We start from the raw sequence: 27236 nt of genomic DNA on the forward strand, positions 1-27236 counted from the left end.
AGCCCTAGTCCTACTTTTTAAAAGGCAGTAGAGTATCGCTGAGAAGTCTTGATGCACGGCTGACCAGTTTTAAACCTAAGTGCTCAATTTCAACTTAAAAAAGAGTGCTCCACTGAACAGTCCTCTTTCCCTGACAGTAATTGCATTTCAGTCCATAAAGAACATGCATTGTAGAGTCATAGCATGCCAAGGACAACTTACTAAGGTAATGGCTGCAGGAGGGATCACTGTTGTGAACCCGGTTGTAAGATAAACAGTTCTGTAAACTCACATGGAAATGATATGTTATCATAAAAAGAAACAATATAGCACAGCAGAGGAGAGTTCTAAACTGTGTCCATTGAAATTAGACAGCTCTAGATGCATGGCTTGGCTTCCCCATTTACTATCTCTGTGAGCTTGGGCAAGTTTCTTTTCTAAGACTCAGTTTCTTCATCTTTAAGATGACGATAAGTACTTTCCTTATAATATTCTGAAGACCAAATAAGATGAAGGCAAATGTAAGTGCTGAGGAAATGTTTTTTTCCTTTTGTAATATTAGCAGCGATAGTCCAAGCAGGGATTGTTTTTTTTAGAGACTCCCCTCAGAAAAAATTTCGGAATCTGACCTCTTATGCCTCCCTCTTCATTACCATTCTGGTCCAAGCCACTGTCCTCTCTTGATAAACTACTGAAATCACTTCCTAAGTCTCCCTGGTCCACGCCTGCCCCTCCATAGTCTTTTTGCAACATCCTTTAAAAACATCAATCAACTTCATATCACTTCCCTGCTCTCAGCCCTCAGTGGCTTCCCATCACGTTTAGAGTAACAGTCGGAGTCCTTATCATGACCCACGGGGCTCTCCATGACCCCCTCACCCATGTGCACACAGGTCCTTGCTTACTCCCCTCCAGCCACGCGTCCTTCCTTGCAGTTGCTCTAATATATTGCCACCTTCTGGCCTTTGACTTGGCTCTTCCCTCTGCTTGTAATTTTCCTGGCCCAAACATTCATTCAGATCTCTGTTCAAGGACCCTCCCCAGATTACCCTGTCTCAAGTGGGTGGCTCATCTGTCTCTCTCTGTCCTCGTATCCAGCTTGCCTCTTCTGCACAGCATTCATCACTCCTAGACGATTAAAAAAAATTTTTTTTTAATTTATTTATTTTTGGCTGCATTGGGTCTTCGTTGCTGTACGAGGGCTTCTCATTGCGGTGGCTTCTCATTGCCGTGGCTTCTCTTGTTGCAGAGCACGGGCCCTAGGCGCGCGGGCTTCAGTAGTTGTGGCACGCGGGCTTCGTTACTCCGCGGCATGTGGGATCTTCCTAGACCAGGGTTCGTACCCGTGTCCCCTGCATTGGCAGGCAGATTCTTCACCACTGCGCCACCAGGGAAGTCCCACTCCTAGACGATTTTTATTGCCCCCCACAGAATGTAATTCCACAAAGAAGGGGCTTTTTCTGTTTTACTTACCACTGCATTCACCCTGCTACAAAATTGCCTGTTACATAGAAGGCAATCAGTAACTATATATTGAATCAATGAATCTTTGAATTTTTTTGTTAGATACTAAGCTTCTCGAAGGTAGTGAATTACCTTTTCATCTTTGTATCCTCATCACCCGACACAGTTCCCAACACATAGGAGATGCTTAACAGTATTTTAAAAATTTTTTTTTTACACTGAATTTAAAATTTATTTCATTATGGATACAAACATTGAAACTTTTTTTTCACAAGTCTTTAAGGACAACTTAATCTTGCTATTCTATTCATGAAACTAATAGCTGTTTTAAGATAACAATAATTTGATTTTCTGATTAATAAATTAATGTAGGTATTTAAGAAATTAATTTCCTCTAAACAATCAACTTTGATTACAAAAATCTTTAGTTAAATTTTCTTAAAATGTCAAAACTACATGGAAGTAGTTTGACCTAGCGATGGCAGACCAGCTTGTTTCTTACTAAACTTCCTTTTTTAAATTTTTTAAATTAATTTTTATTGGAGTATAGCTGTTTAACAATGTTGTTTAACAGTATTTTAAAAATGTTGTATGAGTGAACAAAGAGGGAACTTGGGTTGATAGAGGGCAATTGCATGTGAATAGAGTGAGAAAAGAGCAAGTTGTTTGTATTTATGACTAGGATATTCTATTTAAATTTAAAACTAGTTGAATATAATATTGTAGATCAACCACACCTCAAAAAAAAATAGTTGATATAGCTATAGGGTACCTCCCACTCTAGAATAATCACTGAGTGAAGCTGCCAAAAAGTTAGCCCTAATAATTTAAAGTAATAAAATGGAATGACTTTTTTTTTTTTTTTTTTTTGGCCACGTGGCTTGTGGGATATTAGTTCCCCAGCCAGGGATTGAACCCTGGCCACGGCAGTGAAAGCACCTAGTCCTAACCACAGGACAACCAGGGAATTCCCTGGAATGACTTTTTATTATCATACTTATTTATTTTAAACAATATATTTAAATATGAAGACAAAGGAAGTAATGGTCTCCTTATACGGGTGCATTGTTTTTTGGTTCTGGGTCCTGAATAATCTTACAAGCAATGGGCCTAGGATTTTAGGACAGTCTAATAAACCTGTTTGGGCATGCAGATAATTTTGCATACTGCCAGCATCTCAGTCCCCCCAGTAAACCGTGACTCCAGGCTTTAGAGTAATGGAATCACGTGTATCCAATGATTTAAAGAACAGTATTCGACTAAGCTTATATTATCATGCATGTCTTTTTTTTTTTAATTTTTGAATTTTATTTTATTTATTTTTTTTATACAGCAGGTTCTTACTAGTTATCCATTTTATACACATCAGTGTGTACATATCAATCCCAATCTCCCAATTCATCACATCACCCCCCACCGCACCCCCCTGCTGCTTTCCCCCATTGGTGTCCATATGTTTGTTCTCTGCATCTGTGTCTCTATTTCAGTCCTGCAAACCGGTTCATCTGTACCGTTTTTCTAGGTTCCACATATATGCGTTAATATACAATTTTTGCTTTTCTCTTTCTGACTTACTTCACTCTGGATGACAGCCTCTAGGTCCATCCACATCTCTACAAATGACCGAATTTTGTTCCTTTTTATGGCTGAGTAATATTCCATTGTATATATGTGCCACATCTTCTTTATCCATTCGTCTGTCGATGGGCATTTAGGTTGCTTCCATGACCTGGCTATTGTAAATAGCGCTGCAATGAACATTGGGGTGCATGTGTCTTTTTGAATTATGGTTTTCTCTGGGTACATGCCCAGTAGTGGGATTGCTGGGTCATATGGTAGTTCTGTTTTTAGTTTTTTAAGGAACCTCCATACTCTTCTCCATAGTGGCTGTATCAATTTACATTCCCACCAACAGTGCAAGAGGGTTCCCTTTTCTCCACACCCTCTCCAGCATTTGTTGTTTGTAGATTTTCTGATGATGCCCATTCTAACTGGTGTGAGGTGATACCTCATTGTAGTTTTGATTTGCATTTCTCTAATACTTAGTGATGTTGAGCAGCTTTTCATGTGCTTCTTGGCCATCTGTATGTCTTCTTTGGAGAAATGTCTATTTAGGTCTTCTGCCCATTTTTGGATTGGGTAGTTTGTTTCTTTAATATTGAGCTGCATGAGCTGTTTATATATTTTGGATATTAATCCTTTGTCAGTTGATTCGTTTGCAAATACTTTCTCCCATTCTGAGGGTTGTCTTTTCATCTTGCTTGTAGTTTCCTTTGCTTTGCAAAAGCATTTAATTTTCATTAGGTCCCATTTGTTTATTTTTGTTTTATTTCCATTACTCTAGGAGGTGGATCAAAAAAGATCTTGCTGCGATTTATGTCAAAGAGTGCTCTTCCTATGCTTTCCTCAAAGAGTTTTATAGTGTCCGGTCTTACATTTAGGTCTCTAATCCATTTTGAGTTTATTTTTGTGTATGGTGTTAGGGAGTGTTCTAATTTCATTCTTTTACATGTAGCTGTCCAGTTTTCCCAGTACCACTTATTGAAGAGGCTGTCCTTTCTCCATTGTATATTCTTGCCTCCTTTGTCATAGATTAGTTGACCATAGGTGCGTGGGTTTATCTCTGGGCTTTCTATCCTGTTCCATTGATCTATATTTCTGTTTTTGTGCCAGTACCATATTGTCTTGATTACTGTAGCTTTGTAGTATAGTCTGAAGTCAGGGAGTCTGATTCCTCCAGCTCCTTTTTTTTCCTTCAAGACTGCTTTGGTGGGACTTCCCTGGTGGCACAGTGGTTAAGAATCCGCCTGCCAATGTAGGGGACACGGGTTCAAGCCCTGGTCCGGGAAGATCCTACATGCTGCGGAGCAACTAAGCCTGTGTGCCACAACTACTGAGCCTGTGCTCTAGAGCCCACAAGCCACAACCACTGAGCCTGCATGCCACAACTACTGCAGCCCACGTGCCTAGAGCCCATGCTCCAGAACAAGATAAGCCACTGCAATGAGAAGCCCACACATCGCAACAAGGAGTAGCCCCCGCTCACCGCAACTAGAGAAAGCCTGCGCACAGCAACGAAGACCCAATGCAGCCAAAAAATAAATAAATAAATAAATAAATTTATTAAAAATAAAAAAGAAAGTTAAAAAAAAAAGTGCTTTGGCTATTCGGGGTCTTTTGTGTCTCCATACAAATTTTAAGATTTTTTGTTCTAGTTCTGTAAAAAATGCCACTGGTAATTTGATAGGGATTGCATTGAATCTGTAGATTGCTTTGGGTAGTATAGTCATTTTCACAATATTGATTCTTCCAATCGAAGAACATGGTATATCTCTCCATCTGTTTGTGTCATCTTTGATTTCTTTCATCAGTGTCTCATAGTTTTCTGAGTACAGGTCTTTTACCTCCTTAGGTAGGTTTATTCCTAGGTATTTTATTCTTTTTGTTGCAATGGTGAATGGGATTGTTTCCTTAAGTTTTCTGTCTGATCTTTTGTTGTTAATGTATAGGAATGCAAGAGATTTCTGTGCATTAATTTTGCATCTGTAAATTTATCAAATTCATTGATTAGCTCTAGTAGTTTTCTGGTGGCATCTTTAGGATTCTCTATGTATAGTATCATGTCATCTGCAAACAGTGACAGTTTTACGTTCTCTTTTCCAGTTTGGATTCCTTTTATTTCTTTTTCTTCTCTGATTGCCGTGGCTAGGACTTCCAAAACTATGTTGAATAATAGTGGTGAGAGTGGACATCCTTGTTCTGTTCCTGATCATAGAGGAAATGCTTTCAGTTTTTCACCATTGAGAATGATGTTTGCTGTGGGTTTGTCATATATGGCTTTTATTATGTTGAGGTAGTTTCCCTCTATGCCCACTTTCTGGAGAGTTTTTATCATAAATGGGTGTTGAATTTTGTCAAAAGCTTTTTCTGCATCTATTGAGATGATCATATGGTTTTTCTTCTTCAATTTGTTAATATGGTGTATCACATTGATTGATTTGCGTATATTGAAGAATCCTTGCATCCCTGGGATAAATCCCACTTGATCATGGTGTATGATCCTTTTAACGTGTTGTTGGATTCTGTTTGCTAGTATTTTGTTCAGGATTTTTGCATCTATATTCATCAGTGATATTACTCTGTAATTTTCTTTTTTTGTAGTATCTTTGTCTGGTTTTGGTATCAGGGTGATGGTGGCCTCATAGAATGAGTTTGGGAGTGTTCCTTCCTCTGCAATTTTTTGGAAGCATTTGAGAAGGTTGGGTGTTAGCTCTTCTCTAAATGTTTCATAGAATTCACCCGTGAAGCCATCTGGTTCTGGACTTTTGTTTGTTGGAATATTTTTAATCACAGTTTCAATTTCATTACTTGTGATTCATCTTTTCATATTTTCTATTTCTTCCTGGTTCAGTCTTGGAAGTTTATACCTTTCTAAGAATTTGTCCATTTCTTCCAGGTTGTCCATTTTATTGGCATAGAGTTGCTTGTAGTAGTCTCTTAGGATGCTTTGTATTTCTGCGATGTCCATTGTAACTTCTTCTTTTTCATTCCTAATTTTATTGATTTGAGTCCTCTCCCTCTTTTTCTGATGAGTTTGGCTAATGGTTTATTAGTTTTGTTTAACTTCTCAAAGAACCAGCTTTTAGTTTTATTGATGTATGCTATTGCTATCTTTGTTTCTATTTCATTTATTTCTGCTCTGATCTTTATGATTTCTTTCCTTCTGCTAACTTTGGGTTTTGTTTGTTCTTCTTTCTCTAGTTCCTTTAGGTTTAAGGTTTGAGACTTTTTGATTTTGAGATTTGAAAATTTGAGATTTTTCTTGTTTCTTGAGGTAGGCTTCTATTGCTATAAACTTCCCTCTTAGAACTGCTTTTGCTGCATCCCGTAGGTTTTGGATTGCCGTGTTTTCGTTGTCATTTGTCTCTAGGTATTTTTTGATTTCCTCTTTGATTTCTTCAGTGATCTCTTGGTTATTTAGTAACGTATTGTTTAGCCTCTATGTGTTTGTGTTTTTTACATTTTTTCCCCTGTAGTTGATTTCTAATCTCATAGCGTTGTGGTCAGAAAAGATGCTTGATATGATTTCAATTTTCTTAAATTAACCGAGGCTTGATTTGTGACCCAAGATGTGATCTATCCTGGAGAATATTCCATGTGCACTTGAGAAGAAAGTGTAATCTGCTGTTTTTTGGATGGAATGTCCTATAAATATCAATTAAATCTATCTGGTCTATTGTGTCATTTAAAGCTTGTGTTTCCTTATTAATTTTCTGTCTGCATGATCTGTCCATTGGTGTAAGTGAGGTGTTAAAGTCCCCCACTATTATTCTGTTACTGTCGATTTCCTCTTTTATAGCTGTTAGCAGTTGCCTTATGTATTGAGGTGCTCCTATGTGTTGGGTGCATATATATCTATAATTGTTATGTCTTCTTCTTGGATTGATCCCTTGATCATCCCAGGTAGTGTCCTTCCTTGTCTCTTGTAACATTCTTTATTTTAAAGTCTGTTTTATCTGATATGAGTATTGCTACTCCAGCTTCCTTTTGATTTCCATTTGCATGGAATATCTTTTTCCATCCCCTCACTTTCAGTCTGTATGTGTCCCTAGGTCTGAAGTGGGTCTCTTGTAGACAGCATATAGATGGGTCTTGTTTTCGTATCCATTCAGCGAGCCTGTGTCTTTTGGTTGGAGCATTTAATCCGTTCACGTTTAAGGTAATTATTGATATGTATGTTCCTATTACCATTTTCTTAATTGTTTTGGGTTTGTTTTTGTAGGTCCTTTTCTTCTCTTGTGTTTCCCACTTAGAGAAGTTCCTTTAGCATTTGCTGTAGAGCTGGTTTGGTGGTGCTGTATTCTCTTAGCTTTTGTTTGTCTGTAAAGCTTTTGATTTCTCCATTGAATCTGAATGAGATCCTTGCCGGGTAGAGTAATCTTGGTTGTAGGTTCTTCACTTTCATCACTTTAAGTATATCATGCCACTCCCTTCTGGCTTGTAGAGTTTCTGCTGAGAAATCAGCTGTTAACCTTATGGGAGTTCCCTTGTATGTTATTTGTCGTTTTTCCCTTGCTGCTTTCAATAATTTTTCTTTGTCTTTAATTTTTGCCAATTTGATTACTATGTGTCTTGGTGTGTTTCTCCTTGGGTTTATCCTGTATGGGACTTGCTGCACTTCCTGGACTTGGGTGGCTATTTCCTTTCCTATGTTAGGGAAGTTTTCAACGATAATCTCTTCAAATATTTTCTCTGGTCCTTTCTCTCTCTCTTCTCCTTCTGGCACCCCTATAATGCGAATGTTGTTGTGTTTAATGTTGTCCCAGAGGTCTCTTAGGCTGTCTTCGTTCCTTTTCATTCTTTTTTCTTTATTCTGTTCCACAGCAGTGAATTCCACCATTCTGTCTTCCAGGTCACTTATCCGTTCTTCTGCCTCAGTTATTCTGCTATTGACTCCTTCTAGTGTATTTTTCATTTCAGTTATTGTATTGTTCATCTCTGTTTGTTCTTTAATTCTTCTAGGTCTTTGTTAAACATTTCTTGCATCTTCTCGGTCTTGCCTCCATTCTTTTTCTGAGGTCCTGATCATCTTCACTATCATTTTTCTGAATTCTTTTTCTGGAAGGTTTCCTATCTCCACTTCATTCAGTTGTTTTTCTGAGGTTTTATCTTGTTCCTTCATCTGGTACATAGCCCTCTGAGTTTTTATTCTGTCTTTATGTGAATGTGTTTTTCCTTCCACAGGCCGCAGAATTGTTGTTCTTCTTGCTTCTGCTGTCTGCCCTCTGGTGTATGAGGCTATCTAAGAGGCTTGTGCAAGCTTCCTGATGGGAGGGACTGGTGGTGGGTAGAGCTGACTGCTGCTCTGGTGGGCAGAGCTCAGTAAAACTTTAATCTGCTTGTCTGCTGATGGGTGGGACTGGGTTCCCTCCCTGTTGGTTGTTTGGCCTGAGGCAACCCAGCACTGGAGCCTACCCGGCTCTTGGTGGAGCTAATGGTGGACTCTGGGAGGGCTCAAGCCAAGGAGTACTTCCCAGAACTTCTGCTGCCAGTGTCCTTGTCCTCATGGTGAGCCACAGCCACCCCCACCTCTGCAGGAGGCCCTCCAACACTAGCAGGTTGGTCTGGTTCAGTCTCCTGTGGGGTCACTGCTCCTTCCTCTGGAGTCACTGCTCCTTCCCCTGGGTCCTGATGCACACACTACTTTGTGTGTGCCCTCCAAGAGTGGAGTCTCTGTTTCCCCCAGTCTTGTCAAAGTCCTGCAATCAAATCCCGCTGGCCTTCAAAGTCTGATTCTCTAGGAATTCCTCCTCCCGTTGCCGGACCCCCAGGTTGGGAAGCCTGACGTGGGGCTCAGAACCTTCACTCCAGTGGGTGGACTTCTGTGGTATAATTGTTCTCCAGTCTGTGAGTCACCCACCCAGCAGTTATGGGATTTGATTTTATTGTGATTGCACCCCTTCTACCATCGCATTGCAGTTTCTCCGTTGTCTTTGGATGTGGGGTATCTTTTTTGGTGAGTTCCAGTGTCTTCCTGTTGATGATTGCTCAGCAGTTAGTTGTGATTCTGGTGCTCTCGCAAGAGGGAGTGAGCACACGTCCCTGTACTCCACCATCTTGAACCAATGCACGTCTTATTTGTATTGTTTTTATCCCTTTGAGCACCAAGTGATTATGAAGTGGCTTAACATCATAAATTAGTTCGGAGAAAGGTGTTAGATAAACAGCTTGGAATTTTCCGTGATGAACAAAACTTGTAGAAATCTAAACACAGTAAATATAGTTGTAAACTGATTTCCTAGCCTCAACAGCTTCTAAGCCACATGCAAATGAACAGTTAGTTCCTATCCCCCTGTACGGTTTCCAGGAAGTGCCTCATTTAGTAGGAGGCAAGTGAGGAGGTGGATGGATCTGGGCCAGGGCTTTAAGCCATGTGATACAGAATGATGTCCTGGGAGTTGGGTAAGGGGACTACTTCTGCCAAATTGGGAGGCAAATGCTTTGGCATGGCACTCATTCACCATTTTCCTGAATCAGGTGCCCAAGTACAGCTGTGCCAACCAAATCCTACTACCTCTGCCTTTGCACAATATGATCATTTACTGTGAGCTTAAAAATCGTAAAATAAAAAGAGGCTACCAACAGGTTCCCTTGGTACCCCCTTGGTGTTATACTCATCTGGATTCCAGTGTCAGGTGGAAGATGTGATACAGTATTTACTTATGATGTAAAATAATAGCTTGGAGACCAAAAGAAAGACTGAAAAGAACACTTTAAGGTAACAGAGGCTCATATATATATATATATATATATATATATATATATATATATATATATATGAAAAAATATATACATATATTATTTTTAAAGAAAAGCACTTGTTAACATTTAAGAATCTCCCTCCATGTGACTTCAAGCTACCAGGACAGAGCCTCTCCCCCACCCTGCCCCCCAGCACACACACACACACACACACACACACACACACACACCCTTAATATTCTCCTCAGCTCTTCTGCTGAAGAATTTAACCTTCATGACAATATTACCCCAAAAAGTGGGTTCACCTCTTGGTAGGTGTCAAGCCAGAAGACACAACCAAGCCAAACAATGGAAGAAGGAAGGATTTATTACTTGCAGCAAGTAAGGAGAACACCAGGGATCTTTCCCAAAGCAGAGTCTCCCCAAACAGCAACACTGGGGATGCTTTAAGCTAGGTTACCTGCATACTCATGAAGGGGCTTGAACAGAGGAGAATTCAGCATAGAATTGGGGCAAAGGTTGACAATGTCCAAGCTTTAGTCAGTTGATGTCACGAGGATCAGAAAAGGTCAACATTTTCATCCCTTAGGTTCCAGTCGATCTGGTGGATGAGCCCTCCAGAGGGGTTTAAATTCTGTGAAACAGTTCCAGAAAGTGCTTCAGGCTAATCTTTACCATTGAAACAGAACCGGGAGTCTTTACAACTGATTTGTTATCTTTGCTGTTGTTACTCACCTTGTCTGGTAACAGTTGTTTGTTCCTTTGTTCCCTTAAGATCATTACTGCTGAGACCTGTTCAAGGGCAAGCATTGCAGCCAGGCTTAGATCACCAAATGGTTTAGGGCTAAATGGCTTCTCTAATGTCAAAAAGCTATATCTGGTTCTTTTCCTCCAGGGCCCCCCTACCCTATCTATCTGCTTACAATGACAGACTGCTTTGGGAACTTTCTCTTCCCCAGAACTGCCTGATCACACCACATCAATGATCGGAGCACCTCCAGTTTGTTTTTGGTAGCATTTCCCCCGTGTCTGCTCACTGGTCAAGGTCCACAGTTTATCATGGTTCACAGTGGGGCAGAAGCTCCGATTCCTCTTTTAAGTGGTGATGCCTCATTCCCACTTTCACAAAGTAACCTGGGTGATATTTGTCAAAGCTGATCCTGTGGTGATGGATGCCATCCGTGTTACCCAGGCCTCCGGGTGCTTCTGACGTTTGATGATGCAGCCATGGCGTGACTACATGGCACATGGCCCCTAAGTTTCTGGGTCTTCCTTAGTCAGCATGGCATGTCAGTGGCCGAGATGGAAGAGGGAGTCTTCCGTTTGTATTAATGATAGTAGGCAACCACTACTATCCTTAAAAGTTCTTAGAAGTGGCCACAGTTTCATTTTCTGCTTGGAAAGTTTTCTTTCTTTTTTCTTTTCTTTTCTTTTTTTTTTTTGGCTGCTGCAAGCTGCATGGCTTGCAGGATCTTAGATCCCTGACCAGGGACTGAACCCATGGCCTCAGCAGTGAAAGCACAGAGTCCTAACCACTGGACCATCAGGGAATTCCCTGGAAAGTTTTCTTGAAATACTCTTTTTCTTTTTAAATTTTATACAAAATTTTATTGACGTATAGTTGATTTACAATGTTGTGTTAATTTCAGCTGTACAGCAAAGTGATTCAGTTATACATATATATATATATATATATATATATATATATATATATATATATACACACACACACACACACACACATTCTTTTTCATATTCTTTTCCAGCATGGTTTATCACAGGATATTGAATATACTTCCCTGTGCTATATGGTAGGACTTCGTCGTTTATCTCTTGAAATTTTTTAAAAAATTAATTTGTTTATTTTATTTATTTATTTTTGGCTGCGTTGGGTCTTCTTTGCTGCACGCGGGCTTTCTCTAGTTGCTCCGTGGCATGTGGGATCTTCCTGGACCAGGGCTCGAACCCATGTCCCCTGTATTGGCAGGCAGATTCTTAACCACTGCGCCACCAGGGAAGCCCCCTCTCTTGAAATATTCTTAAGCAAAATTTCACCAAATGGGGGACTTCCCTGGTGTCCAGTGATAAAGACTCCACGCTCCCAATGCAGGGGGCCTGGGTTCGATATTCAGTGAGGGAATTGGATCCTGCATGCTGCAACTGAGACCCGGCGCAGCCAAATAAATAAATAAATAATTAATTAATTTAAAAAAATCACCAAATGTAGTTTAGGTACCAGTTTGTCACTTACTGGAAATAAATCACACACTGACCATTCTTACCTGATAAATAGGGGAATTTGTGACTCAGATTGTATCTAACACATGGTAGGTGTCCCATAAATATTTTGTTGATGAGTGGATAAAGTTTATGGTTATTTTTGCAGCCAAATAAAAATTTTTTAAAAGATGATTTCATTTAATCAAACAACTGGTTATGAATGCAGTGTATTCATATTTTCCCCAGTGTTTGTAGTATTGATGTTTCCTATGTTGTAGTGCCAAGTGTAGGAATGTAGGCCCATTGGTACTCATGCATTGATGGTGGGTGTTATAGACTGAGTAATCCTGAAAGAAAATCAGACCATGGTGGTGAATAATTGTCAAAGGTGGTTTTTTTTTTAAATTTATTTAATTAATTAATTTATTTTTGGCTGCGTTGGCTCTTGGTGCGCGCGGGCTTTCTCTAGTTGTGGTGAGTGGGGGCTACTCTTTGTTGCGGTGCGCGGGCTTCTCATTGTGGTGGCCTCTCTTGTTGCAGAGCACGGGCTCTAGGCACGCGGGCTTCCATAGCTGTGGCTCGTGGGCTCTAGAGCGCAGGCTCAGTAGTTGTGGCGCACGGGCCCAGTTGCTCTGCGGCATGTGGGATCCTCCCGGACCAGGGCTCAAACCCGTGTCCCCTGCATTAGCAGGCAGATTCTTAACCACTGTGCCACCAGGGAAGCCCAAAGGTGTTTTCTTATTATTATTATTTTTAATTTTTTAAAAAAAATTTTTATTGAAATATAGTTGATTTACAGTGTAGTATTAGTTTCCAGTTTATTCTTTTTTTTCTTTTAACATCTTCATTGGAGTATAATTGCTTTACAATGGTGTATTAGTTTCTGCTTTATAACAAAGTGAATCAGCTATACATATACATATATCCCCATATCTCTTCCCTCTTGCGTCTCCCTCCCACCCTCCCTATCCCACCCCTCTAGGTGGTCACAAAGCACAGAGCTGATCTCCCTGTGCTATGCAGCTGCTTCCCACTAGCTATCAGGTTTACATTTGGTAGTGTATATATGTTCATGCCACTCTCTCACTTTGTCCCAGCTTACCCTTCCCCCTCCCCGTGTCCTCAAGTCCATTCTCTACGTCTGCGTCTTTATTCCTTTCCTGCTCCTCGGTTCTTCAGAACCATTTTTCAAAGGTGTTTTATTATTAAATTATGGCATCTGAGAAGCTATGAGGTCATAACCTACTTTACACCTTCCTGGTATACAACTAAGGCATGATGAGCCAACTGTGTGCATTTTTTCCCAACTCCTTGTTCAGTGACCAGCATTTTGGTAGCTTGAATTTTGACATATTGGGAATATTTATAGTATGGAAATCGGCCTGTGTTACCAATCAGGTTCCCTCTAGAGCTGCTTGTTAAGCATTTACCAGCACATCTGTGCTCACTCTCCTCCCCCAGTCATTCTTCTAATTGCTTTGTTCCTTGCCTGCTGTTAGAGCACAGAGGAGGCAGGAAAGCAGAGTCAGACACATAGATGGAATGTAGATTCCCTCCATTTGATAGCACTGGGACCTGGAACAAGTTATATAACCTCTCCAATACCCAGTTTCCTCCTTAATAAAGTGGGGTTGGTGATAGGCCCACCTCAGGGTTGAGAGGATGAAATGAAATGATGCATGGTGAGCACCTAGCAGTGCCTGGTACATGGCAAGTGTTCAAAAAGTAATGTCTACTGCCAGTCCTGATAGTCATTCATTCAACAAATGCATATGGAAAGGCTGTTTGCAAAGCACTTTTGATTCTGCCTGTATGGGTTTTTTTGTGTGTTTGTTTGTTTTTGTTTTTGTTTTTGACCTCGCTGTGTGGCTTGTGGGATCTTTGTTTTGTTCCCTGACCAGGGATCTAATCCAGGCCCATGGCAGTGAAAGCATGGAGTCCTAACCACCGGACTGCCAGGGAATTCCCAGATTCTGCCTGTATGGTTTTAAATGTACAGATAAGCAAGAATAAAATATCACTCTGAAATTCTGAGCTTTTGAATCGCATGTTTGATGTCATGTGGACTGCATACCTGGGCCCTTGAAATATGTCCTGGTTTGCTCTCCCTGGACAGATCATTCCCAAGTCTGGTCATCTTCTCATCTCCCGTTAGAGCACCTTTGTCCCCCCACCTACCTACCCCCCTGAATATCCTCCTCACTTCTCCACAACCAACAATCTTCCTGGCACGTGGCAGATTCCTCTCAGACCTGTGCCAACAAGTACTCTTGCATGAGTCATCAGGTAGCTGCTTTTTTATACCCTGAGGTCAAGAATAGAAGGCTTCCTTTCCCTGTGAGAATTTTCTGGCAAAAGTGCTGCCCGAGGGCACACATAAGCTGTCTCCACCAGCTGTTTCCATCACTGGTTCCCGTGCCCTCCTCGCCCATTCAGGACGATGTTGTGCTCAGAAGGGCATCCCACGTGTCGGGCAGCCTTCATCTCAACATCCCTTTAGTGAGAAAAAAAATTATTTGTAGGAAAAATGGTAATGTTAAATTCTAAACCCTTCAGATTCTTACAGGTACAGGTGACACTGAGATTGAAGTAATTGGGACTAGAGGAATTTGTGGGAAGCGGGGACATTAACCGCTTCATGCTCTTCAAATATTAAGTGTTCACAAAGCTTAAAGACTCCTGCTTCCTGCACACACAGGCTTCCTGTGGAATTTTTCAAACACTTTGAAGTGCATCTTTTCAACTTGATCCATTTTTCAGTACTTAAATTTCAGCGCTGTTTTAAAACGTGGAAACACTCAAGACAAGTACGAGTTGTTTCATATTGGGAGCGCCTTTGCCATCAGTTTGAAACTGTGCTTTATGCAAGCAGCTTGAGAGTATAAAAATGTAAACCTTGGCGTTGATGAATAGAAGCCAGCACATGTCAAATGCTACATTCCAGCTCATTGAATTAATTAATTGATAGACTGCATCTGAAATATGTCTCATAGAAGCTATTTTTCTGTTAAAATAATTTATCACCATGAGTAATACCCTTGATACCCTATTTCCATAAAGTACTGATAGGCATCAATAATATTTATTGCTCAGCCTTCCATCATATTTTCAGCAGTGTAAATTCTTATGCATAAATCATATTGTTAAAAATTAAAATGATGTGTTTATGTATATTTAATATTCAAATAGTAGACTTTTCAAACGTGATTTTAAACCAGGTTTTTTTTTTCCCCCCCAAAATAGTCTCACTCAATTCCTCATCAAGAATGAACACACACATCAGATTTTTCAGGTGGGATCATCTGAAAAACACCACCACCATTCACTTTAAATATTTCCTCACATAGTGTTGTCAATTATACTTCAAACCAAACAAACATACAAACGAACTCATAGAAAAAGAGACCAGACTTGTGGTTCTCAGAGGCCAGGGGTGAGGAAGAGGAGGATTGGAGGATGGTGGTCAAATAGCACAAACTTCCAGTTAGAATATAAATAAGTACTAGGGAGGTAATGTACAACATGGGTAATATAATTAACACTGCTGTATGTTATATATGAAAGTTGTTAAGAAAGTAAATCCTAAGAGTTCTCATCATAACAAAAAAAGTTCTCAAAAAAATTTGTATCTGAGAGGATGGATGTTCATGAAACTTACTGTGATAATCATTTCATGATGTCTGTAAGTCAAATCATTATGCTGCACACCTTAAACTTATACAGTGCTGTTTGTTAATTATATATCAGTAAAACTGGGGAAAAAAAGAAAAAATAGTTTCTAATTTTTCAGAGCCTAAATTGAAAATACTTTAGAACAAAATCAGGTCAAATCTTTGGAATTCAAAGTGGCTGAACACCCAGAAGGGACACAATATAATACCTGCCTATTACATGCCTGCCCAGAGGGCTAAACTGAATTCCTTTTTACTAATTTGTACATGTCTTCTCTTTCTCAGTGATACAGGAACAACACCTCCAGAGAGTGGTATTTTTGGATTTATGATAAACTTCTCTGCATTTCTTGGTAAGTACACAATAATTATTATAAATAAATTAAAAATTACCAATCTCACCTGAAGTAAAATGTTACGGTTTATGTATCATTTTTATTATTTTGTTTTTAGTTTTATTGATCTTTGCTATTGTTTTCTTTGTTTCTATTTCATTTATTTTTGCTCTGATCTTTATGATTTCTTTCCTTCTGCTAACTTTGGGTTTTGTTTGTTCTTCTTTCTCTAGTTCCTTTAGGTGTAAGGTTAGATTGTTTATTTGAGATTTTTCTTGTTTCTTGAGGTAGGCTTCTATTGCTATAAACTTCCCTCTTAGAACTGCTTTTGCTGCATCCCATAGGTTTTGGATCATTGTGTTTTCATTGAAATTTGTCTCTAGGTATTTTTTGATTTCCTCAGTGACCTCTTGGTTATTTAGTAACATATTGTTTAGCCTCCATGTGTTTGTGTTTTTTACATTTTTTTCCCTGTAGTTGACTTCTAATCTCATAGCGTTGTGGTCAGAAAAGATGCTTGATATGATTTCAATTTTCTTAAATTTACCGAGGCTTGATTTGTGACCCAAGATGTGATCTATCCTGGAAAATGTTCCGTGTGCACTTGAGAAGAAAGTGTAATCTGCTGTTTTTGGATGGAATGTCCTATAAATATCAATTAAATCTATCTGGTCTGTTGTGTCATTTAAAGCTTGTGTTTCCTTATTAATTTTCTATCTGGATGATCTGTCCATTGGTATAAGTGAGGTATTAAAGTCCCCCACTATTATTGTGTTACTGTCGATTTCCTCTTTTATAGCTGTTAGCAGTTGCCTTATGTATTGAGGTGCTCCTATGTGTTGGGTTCATATATATTTATAATTGTTATGTTTTCTTCTTGGATTGATCCCTTGATCATCCAAGGTAGTGTCCTTCCTTGTCTCTTGTAACATTCTTTATTTTAAAGTCTGTTTTATCTGATATGAGTATTGCTACTCCAGCTTCCTTTTGATTTCCATTTGCATGGAATATCTTTTTCCATCCCCTCACTTTCAGTCTGTATGTGTCCCTAGGTCTGAAGTGGGTCTCTTGTAGACAGCATATATATGGGTCTTGTTTTTGTATCCATTCAGCAAGCCTGTGTCTTTTGGTTGGAGCATTTAATCCATTCACATTTAAGGTAATTATTGATTCGTATGTTCCTATTACCATTTTCTTAATTGTTTTGGGTTTGTTTTTGTAGGTCCTTTTCTTTTGTGTTTCCCACTTAGAGAAGTTCCTTTAGCATTTGTTGTAGAGCTGGTTTGGTGGTGCTGAATTCTCTTAGCTTTTGCTTGTCTGTTAAGCTTTTGATTTCTCCATCGAATCTGAATGAGATCCTTGCTGGGTAGAGTAATCTTGGTTGTAGATTCTTCCCTTTCATCACTTTAAATATATCATGCCACTCCCTTCTGGATTGTAGAGTTTCTGCTGAGAATTCAGCTGTTAACCTTATGGGAGTTCCCTTGTATGTTATTTGCCGTTTTTCCCTTGTTGCTTTCAATAATTTTTCTTTGTCTTTAATTTGATTAAATTAATTAATTTAAATTAATTTAATTTAAATTAATTAAATTATTCAATTTGATTACTCGACGTGTTTCTCCTTGGGTTTATCCTGCCTGGGACTCTCTGTGCTTCCTGGACTTGGGTGGCTATTTCCTTTCCCATGTTAGGGAAGTTTTCAACTATAATCTCTTCAAATATTTTCTCAGGTCCTTTCTCTCTCTCTTCTCCTTCTGGGACCCCTATAATGCGAATGTTGTTGCGTTTAATGTTTTCCCAGAGGTCCCTTAGGCTGTCTTCATTTCTTTTCATTCTTTTTTCTTTATTCTGTTCCGCAGCAGTGAATTCCACCATTCTGTCTTCCAGGTCACTTATCCGTTCTTCTGCCTCAGTTATTCTGCTATTGATTCCTTCTAGTGTAGTTTTCATTTCAGTTATTGTATTGTTCATCTCTGTTTGTTTGTTCTTTAATTCTTCTAGGTCTTTGTTAAACATTTCTTGCATCTTCTCGATCCTTGCCTCCATTCTTTTTCTGAGGTCCTGGATCATCTTCACTATCATTTTTCTGAATTATTTTTCTGGAAGGTTTCCTATCTCCACTTCATTCAGTTGTTTTTATGGGGTTTTATCTTCTTCCTTCATCTGGTACATAGCCCTCTGCCTTTTCATCTTGCCTATCTTTCTGTGAATGTGGTTTTGGTTCCACAGGCTGCATGATTGTAGTTCTTCTTGCTTCTGCTGTCTGCCCTCTTTTATTGTTATTTTTTAACAAACATTATTTTTTAGAACATTTTCAGATTCACAGAAAACTTGAGGAAAAGGTAGAGATTTCCCATATGTGCCCTGCTCCCCCACACCCCCCCATAGCCTTCTCCATTATCAACATCCCCCCACCAGAGTAATATATTAGTTACAGCTGATGAACCTACATTGCCACATCATTATCACCCAAAGTCAATAGTTTACATTAGGGTTTATGCTTGGTATACGTGATTTTTAAAAAAGTATAACCTTTGCAACTACAGTTTTGCTCTACTTTGAGAAACTCAAGTGACTAGAAATCCAAAGTTACTTATGGCCTCATTATAGAACTATTCACTTTATCTGGTAATTTGCCACAGGAATTTGAAATGGATTTTAAATGTAATTTCTAAAATTTATATCCAATGCATTTGTGTTAAGCCAAAGACACCTAAAGTTTAGCAGCTAATGTTTCTCAGAGTGTGTTCTGTAGGTAACTTACAAGAAAGTCCTCTTGGGTGCTGGTTGCAAGGCCTGTTCCAGGGCCACACTGCAGATCTACTGGATCAGAACTTCTGGAAGTGGAGCCCAAGCATATGTGCTGTGAACCATCACTCTAAGGGACTTGGATACTCACAAAAGCTTTTGAACCACTGACAAAGGTGTTACCTCACCTGTTAGAGGAAGGGAAAGGTGAAGCATGGAACAGTTTGTCTCCAACTCAGCTATGATTTTTCAGTTCCTCAAATGCACCTGAGATGCAATTGAGAGGCTACAATCCTCTCTCATGAGCCAATTAATGTAATGACTAAAAAACTCAGTCTTCTATGGGTGATGAGGGTATATGGATGGAAGAGGTAGGGCTCTTTCCATAAACCCTTAACCCTGCAGAACAATCAGGTTTTTGCCAGGGACCCATCATATAACCAGCACTTTCTGGCCCTCTCTATTGATGCAGGGCGGGAAGGGGCAGAGGTGCTGGAAACCCTACCTAGTGACTTGGCATCTTCAGAATTTGTTCATCCTACTGGTAGAGGGAGTTTCACCCCATCACTCATTTGTGGTCTTCTCCTCCCAAGGTTTTGGAGGTGAGCAAGGGGAAGTAGAAATAGGAGTCAGTCAATCCCAGTGCCCTCTTACACCATCCTTGCCCAGAGTCCAGATTTAGAAGACAGATGATTTTATCACTAGCAAATGATAAATGTAGCTTTTTGCTTCTAGGCAAGGGAGAATCTGACATGAATATCTCTGTTTAAAATGCTCTATGATAAATGACTAGCTTTTAGACTGGTTTTAAGAATTCAGCAAAAAATATTACAGCCATCATAACACTATTGAACACACAGAAATCTACTTTATCCTAACACATGCATGATATCCAACTCATGGACATATAATATTTTATAATTCAGTCCCCTATTGTTAAACATTTAGGCTGTTTCTCATTTGGTAATATACAATGCTAAAGTGAATATCTTTTAAACATATCTCTGCATATCTATGTGACTTTTTCTGTAAGCTAAATTTGCTGAGTTAAATTTGCCCTCACACCATTCACAAAAGCCAATGGCAATTAAAGAAGTAAACATGAAGAACAAAACCATAAGAGGAGGGACTTCCTCTTATGGTGGTGCAGTGGATAAGAATCCACCTGCCAATGCAGGGGACATGGGTTCGAGCCCTGGTCCGGGAAGATCCCACATGCCATGGAGCAACTAAGCCCATGCGCCACAACTACTGAGCCCATGCTCCAAACCTACTGAAGCCCACACGCCTAGAGCCCGTGCCCCGCAACAAGAGAAGCCACCGCAAGGAGAAGCCCAACCGCAAAGAAGAGTAGCCCCACTTGCTGCAACTAGAGAAAGCCTGCACGCAGCAATGAAGACCCAACACAGCCAAAAATAAATAAAATTAAATCTTAAAAAAAAAAAAAAAGAGGATTTGGATTTAAGTATAGGAAAATATTTTTAAAACCTTAGGATGGAAAAGCTTATCTAAACTTACACACACAAAACCCAGAAGCTAAATAGGGAAGAACTGACAGATTTGGGTAGATAAAAATTGAAACTTCTAAGTGATGAAAGATTCACGAAGTTAAAGACAAACAACAGACCAGAAGAAAATTTGTAATGTTTATAGCATACAATAGACTAATGTACATAATGTATAAAGAGCAACTACAAATTAAAAATGAACTCAAGAGAAAAATAAAAAAAATGATAAACATGCAATTTTCAGAAGAAGAAATGCAAATGAGTAGTGACATACTGAAAGTTGCTCAATCTCACTGACTATCAGAGAAATGCAAATCAAACAAACAGGTTGCCATTTTTCATTTGTTAGATTGGCAATAATTAAAAGGACAGGGCATACAGAATTGCTTTCAGACTCTGCTGTGGGAGTATAAATTGCCTCAGTCTTGGAGCAGTTTGGAGCTACTTTTTGGCATTTTAATTGAGCATAGTTTTTTGACCCAGTAATACTACTTCTAGGAATTCATCTTTCAGAAACACTGAAAGTGTGCCAAAGCCTTCTATATAAGGATGTTCACTGAGCATTGTTTGTAATAGGAAAAACATATAATGTAGAAATCTATCATTAGGAGAATGATGAAATAAATATGGCATCTCACTATATACCATGATGAGGTAGACCTATGTGTACCGACATTGGCAAGATCTCCACGGAACATTTTTATTTTTAAAATTTATTTAGTTATTTATTATAAATTTATTTATTTATTTATTTATTTATGGCTGCGTTGGGTCTTTGTTGCTGTGCACAGGCTTTCTCTAGTTGCGGCGACGGGGAGCTACTCTTTGTTGCAGTGCATGGGCTTCTCATTGCGGTGGCTTCTCTTGTTGTGGAGCACGGGCTCTAGGCACACGGGCTTCCGTAGTTGCAGCACGTGAGTTCAGTAGTTGTGGCGCACGGGCTTAGTTGCTCCGCGGCATGTGGGATCTTCCCGGACCAGGGCTCAAACCCATGTCCCCTGCATTGGCAGGCAGATTCTTAACCACTGTGCCAACAGGGAAGTCCCATCCATGGAACATTTTTAAATAAGTAAAAAAGCAAGTCCCAGAACAATACGTGCACAATAGCATTTATGTGAAAAGGATAACAGCCAAGACTGTGTGTGTTTGTGTGTATGCATCACATGGCGGGGGACAGTAAGTAAGATGGGGTGAGGAAGGGCAGGTGTGAGCGAGTGGGGAGACTATTGCAATCAGGAGACTGAAAATACAAATTATTTTAAAAGCCATAAGAACTGTTCATGTGCTTTTTCTTCTAAAAAGTCAAAAAATAAAAATTCATCAGAGTCCCTTTCTTTTTCAGGTGCAGCCACGATGTACACAAGATATAAAATAGTAGAGAAGCAAAACCAAACCAGCTATTTCAGCACTCCTGTTTTTAACTTGGTGTCGTTAGTTCTAGGATTGGTGGGATGCATCGGAATGGGCATTGTAGCCAATTTCCAGGTATGACCTGAAGTTTTTTTGGTTATTGGGGGTGATGGAGTACATGTATCTGGAGGAGAGAAGCAAGAGCACCAGAGGCACGCTTGTGCCAGCATAGCTCTCAAGTAGTTGATGAGTTTATGAATATTGGGATAGTTTGCTTTTTAGAAACAAATCTTTGTCATTTGAAAGTCAGCCCAGCCTAGTACCTGGGGGAGATGGGGTGCATGTTTGAGAGACAGCGTGCTTCAGACCATGCTGTGGGCTCTGGATTGTTCCGTGTTCTTGTTGATGTGGTTTAATGTGCTGGGAGAGCTACTTCAGTCATTGTAATGATTTCATTAACATCGTGAAAACGTTTCTGTGTATGAGCGTGTGTATGTTTACTGATTCTACTGTTTGGGCCTCTGGTGTTCAATTCAAAGAGAGGCATCTGATCTCTTCCTTTCGCAGATGAGGATCTAGGGACATGGAGGTGAAATAATTTGGTCAGGGTTACTCAGCTAATCAGTTGCAGGGCCAAAATATGGCCTTACTGGAGCAAATGAACTTATATGACAACTACTGCAGAGTCCACTTGACATATTCTTACTGTGTCAAGTGTTGGAAAAAATCCTACATGTTCTATTCTAATTTTTGGATTCCTTTCATTCTGAGGTCTCTTTCAGGAAGGCATGGTATTTGTCTATGGAGACAATATTTTATATTTTACAAGTATGTGTTGTATTTCAAATGAGTACTAATTATGAGTGCTCGCCTCACAGGGTTATTGCTGGGATTCAATGAGATAATGTACAGTGCCCAGCAGTCTGTACTTAGCCGTCTTCATGGTCATCGGTTCATCACTATAGGCCAACACCCTGGAGGGCCTGCTCTGTCATTACCATTGTCCCTTTGTGACCACAGAAATGAAGTTACTCCTGGAGGACTTCTGGTTCTGCCTGGGGGTACTCCTTTAACTTTTTTCCCACCAGAAGTGGGTTGATCTTCTGTGATGCTTACTTTATAAAAAGGTGTCAGCCTTCAGTGCTAGCTGGCTGTTCAAGTCCACATCTGCACACTGAAGCCGCAGCAGAGGGGCACTGCCTCCTGGTGTGGACCTGGGAGGCTGATAACCTCAGGCCTCCACCTGTACCGTCTGCTGTCCACCTGTTCTCTAGTGTCTGCTCCTGCATGAGTCAGACCATTATCAGAGGGCCCTCTGCCTCACCTGCACCACGTGGGCCTCAGAGAATTTCCTTTTCTGTCCTGCACATGCAGGAAGCCATCTGTCATCGGTGGGGGGACAGTATAATAAAGTGCTCTGGGAAACTCAGTGCTGTGTTGTGAGGGGTGAGGCACCCTTCCTTGTATGACACAGAACCTTCAGGACAGCCTAGGGCAGGGATATTCTCCCAGGTCTGGCAGCCAACAAGTTTTCGTTTGGGGATGTTACGAATCCACAACTACCAGTGTTTCCTTGTTAACACTGGTGAAAGGTGAGAGCCAAATTTGTAGCCTCCCTGAAGCAAGCCTATAGGGCTTCCAGGAGGGCATCTTGTGAACTCAGTTTGCTTCCGGCTTCGTTTAACTTTCCTACTCTTATTGTCTCTGTATTAGGAAATAAACACCACTAGTTGCCTATGACATTTGTCACATGGTAGAGACTCTTGATGACATTTCCTTACATTTTATGATTGTGTGCGTTTTGGGTTCCATAACAACATTTATTGAAGTTTTCTTTTTTTCTTTTTTCTTTTTCTTATTTGGCCGGGCTGCACGGCTTGTGGGATCTTAGTTCCCCGACCAGGGATTCAACCCGGGCCCTGGCAGCGAGAGCACGGAGTCCTAACCACTGGACTGCCTGGGAATTCTTATTGAAGTTTTCTAGGTGACATTTATGAAAACATTTCATGCTTTAACTCGTATAATTCTAATAATGACCTTAGAAGATAGGTAGTATTATTTTCCTCATTTATCAATGGAGAAATGGAGACCCAGAGAGGTTAATACTCTCCCCAAATCCCGTGAGTCATGAAAGGCAGAAGTCACCTTTGAATGAAGCAGTCTGCCCAGAACCTGTGGGGAAGAGTTAAGCTCAAGGCCAGAATGAGAAAATCTCTGTGAGAAAAAAGCATGTACACAATTCACAGTTTTAGGGCTTCCCAAGTGGCGCAGTGGTTAAGAATCTGCCTGCCAATGCAGGGGACACGGGTTCTAGCCCTGGTCCAGGAAGACCCCACATGCCGCGGAGCAACTAAGCCCGTGTGCCACAACTACTGAGCCTGTGCTCTAGAGCCCATGAGCCACAACTACTGAGCCCGCGTGCCGCCACTACTGAAGCCCACGCGCCTAGAGCCTGTGCTCTGCAACAAGAGAAGCCACCGCAATGAGAAGCCCGCGCACCGCAACAAAGAGTAGCCCCCGCTCACCGCAACTAGAGAAAAACCTGCACGCAGCAACGAAGACCCAGTGCAGACAAAAATAAAAAATAAATTAAAAAAAAAAAGAATGATAAAAAAATTTTTTTCATAAAATTAGGGGAAAAAAATTCACAGTTCACAGTTCTAGCGTCAGAAAGCACGACGGAAAAATTATTTTCAAAGGGAAGGTGGCAACCTGGAAGGATATAAGTTGTCTAGTGGAGTGTGGGTATGAATTGTCCTGTGGGGGATAGTATGCACTGTATGATATCCCATCACATTATTCTCGGAATAACTCAACATCACAAGTGATACTGCCGTCAGTGTTTAAACCATAAAGGGCAGACTTCAGGAGGAAGGCTTAGGTGGTTAGATAATTACACTTTTGGTTCCCTTTAAGGTTTCTGTGAAGTGATTACATCTTCACAAAGACCAGAAATAGAATCTCTAACTTTCCTGAGAGCAAGTGTTTGCCTTGTCATTGTTCCCATAAATATATCTTTACAACTTCCTTTTTTGATATCCTGTAATTCATTTTCGGCATGCCGTAAGCAAACCGACATGAGAGGTTACCTCAAGAAGAATTAGAGATGTGAGGGCAAGAGAGAGCATTGACTGGTGGTTTTTCTTGAGCGGGAGTAAATTGCACTTACCAGATGTTCACAGCGAGCACTCTTTCCTGCACTGGTGGATGAGATGGCTACTTTTTGGTGTCTCCTCACCAGGCAATCTCCGTCAGTGCTTTCCTGTCCCTCAAGAAGTCTCCTTTCTGCGAAAGTCAAGTTTCCTGAGGTTGAATCCTCTCAATAGTCTAGTTTTCTCTATTTTTATTATCTTCTAAATTAACAAGAGTTTCAAAAAAAGGTACCAGGTTTTCATCTTAACCTCTATCCAAAATTCATGTCTGATCTGAGTCGTTTCCCTTCTAAAAGACATCTTTGATGAGAGAGTATGTATTCCACAGTGAAAAGGGCACACTGGAAATACACCTCCTGCTAATTCAAGGGCCTTTTGATCTGATTTCATCAGGGCTAATGTGGGTGTCATGAAGCTTGCAGATTAAGATCTGATATATTGAACTGGCCAGAGTTGAGGAAGCAAGTTTCCTGACAGTGCTAGTGGGGGGTGGAAACAAAGTATGTAAATTCAGGATTTGATTTACTTATTAGCATAGAAAGAAAATGGAGAGTGGAAAGTACCAGGACTCTCAGAAGGTTATTCCTAAAACAACCCCAGCTCATTAGCATTAGATGCCTTGCCTTTTGTTTATTTTCCCTTGCTCAAATGTGCCTAACGTTCAAGGGGTGAAAAGGATTTGTTTTTCTTAATTCTTTTATAATTTTTTTGGTTTAATATGGGTTTTTTCCCTCAGTTTTATTGAGATATTATTACTGAACCAGGCCCGTTTGCCCAACTCGCAGCAAGCCAAACGTTTGCTATGGAACAAGCAAGTTCCTGGCATTTACTCCAGTGCCAGGAAGGCTTTTCTCTTGGTCATCTTCTGCAAGCAGCTGTATTTTCCAAAGATGGGGTGCGTGCATCTGTGATGCCTGGTGGCTTTGAGGAGCCCAGAGCAAGTGAGTGAGTGTTCGGCTCTTGATGTGCACAGACTCACGCTGAGTAACAGCATGTGTGTGACTTTCTCTCTAGGAGTTAGCTGTCCCCGTGGTACACGACGGCGGTGCCCTTTTGGCGTTTGTCTGCGGTGTTGTGTACACGCTCCTGCAATCCATCATCTCTTACAAATCGTGTCCCCAGTGGAACAGCCTTTCCACATGCCGCATACGGATGGCCATCTCTGCCGTTTCCTCCGCAGCCGTCATCCCCAGTATCCTTTTTTACATTTGTCAGTGTCCTTGCAAGCTTGACACCCCCGCCGCCCCGCTCCCCTCCAAAAAAAATGGAGAAAGCAAAGGTTAACAGCCAAGTGTCAACAGGCTTCAGAAGAACGACTGGGAGAAAAGGGTAAATCATAAGGAAAATATCTCAACGTTGTCTGGTTAAATCAAAAGAATCTTTGGGAAAAAGAATGGTGTGAAAGGAAAATGAAAAAAAAAAAGTCAGACACTTCATTCTGTATTTACTTTCCTTCCACAGGGTCAGTTTCATGAGCCATGTGAAAATATTTATTTTTCTTTGTAGTGCTTGGCTAAAGACATCAAATATTGATATTGTACTTAAAGTAATAGCCCTGTGGATTCCCAAGAGGCCCGACTTTCCCTTCTCCCCACACACAGGTGATTAGATGGTTTGATTTACTCATCCATATTAAGAGGTTTTAAAAAGCTCTATACTATTTATTTCTAAGTCATTTAAATACATTTAGCCTTTTCTTTTTATCACTGATTTCATTTTCAAAATGAAATTTTATTTTTTCTAATTCAACAATGTGAAAAGAAAATATAAATTTATCATACTTGTATATTCTGATTTAGAAGAAATGAAAAACAACCCTTCCCTCCTTCCTTTTTTTTTCCTTTCTCATTCTTTCTTTTCCTTTTCTTTTCCCCCAAGAGGTATTTAACAAAGAAAAAAAAAAAGCTGTGGTCTTTCAAGGGTGGAAAATTCCCCATCTTTCAAAATACCATCTGCAGTCATAGCAAATGCTAAAGAGTCATTAAAAATTGGTGATTATTGTCAGACTGTAGGAAAATGGAACTATTTTATTAGCAGTGGTTTTGTTCATCCAAGTTGGGTTGTGGTACAAAATGGGCTAGCTTGAGTAAAAAGATATTTTGTCATCATGCGCTTCTAAGTATTAAGCCTTGCATTTTTCTTTTAAAATTGGAGCTATAGGGACTTCCCTGGTGGTGCAGCGGTGAAGGATCTGCCTGCCAATGCAGGGGATACGGGTTCGAGCCCTGGTCCGGGAAGATCCCACGTGCCGCGGAGCAACTAAGCCCGTGCGCCACAACTACTGAGCCCGCATGCCACAACTATTGAAGCCCACGTGCCTAGAGCCCGTGCTCTGCAACAAGAGAAGCCACTGCAATGAGAAGCCTGTGCGCCGCAATATAGAGTAGCCCCCACTCGCTGCAACTAGACAAAGCTCGTGCGCAGCAAAGAAGACCCAACACGACCAAAAATAAATAAATAAATAAATAAAGTTTCTTAAAAAAAAAAAAAAAATTGGAGCTATACAAAATGTGAAGTCTAAGGATGGTTTTGGGTTTTGTTTTTGTC

At 40.3% G+C, this 27236-nt stretch overlaps 1 protein-coding gene and 1 pseudogene across 1 annotated transcript in view; one reads left to right on the plus strand and one right to left on the minus strand.

Moving 5' to 3' along the window:
* Positions 1-27236, plus strand: part of DRAM1 (DNA damage regulated autophagy modulator 1) — a 43741-nt gene that overhangs the window by 9194 nt on the left and 7311 nt on the right. The window contains exons 2-4 of the mRNA XM_059936768.1: positions 15882-15949; positions 21530-21672; positions 25704-25881. Of these exons, the coding sequence (XP_059792751.1) occupies positions 15882-15949; positions 21530-21672; positions 25704-25881 (389 nt within the window). The remainder of the gene's footprint in view (positions 1-15881; positions 15950-21529; positions 21673-25703; positions 25882-27236) is intronic.
* On the minus strand, positions 9539-10994 carry LOC132372800 (large ribosomal subunit protein uL15-like; annotated as a pseudogene).

This window comes from Balaenoptera ricei, chromosome 10, assembly GCF_028023285.1.
Source record: "Balaenoptera ricei isolate mBalRic1 chromosome 10, mBalRic1.hap2, whole genome shotgun sequence".
Lineage (NCBI taxonomy): Eukaryota > Metazoa > Chordata > Mammalia > Artiodactyla > Balaenopteridae > Balaenoptera > Balaenoptera ricei.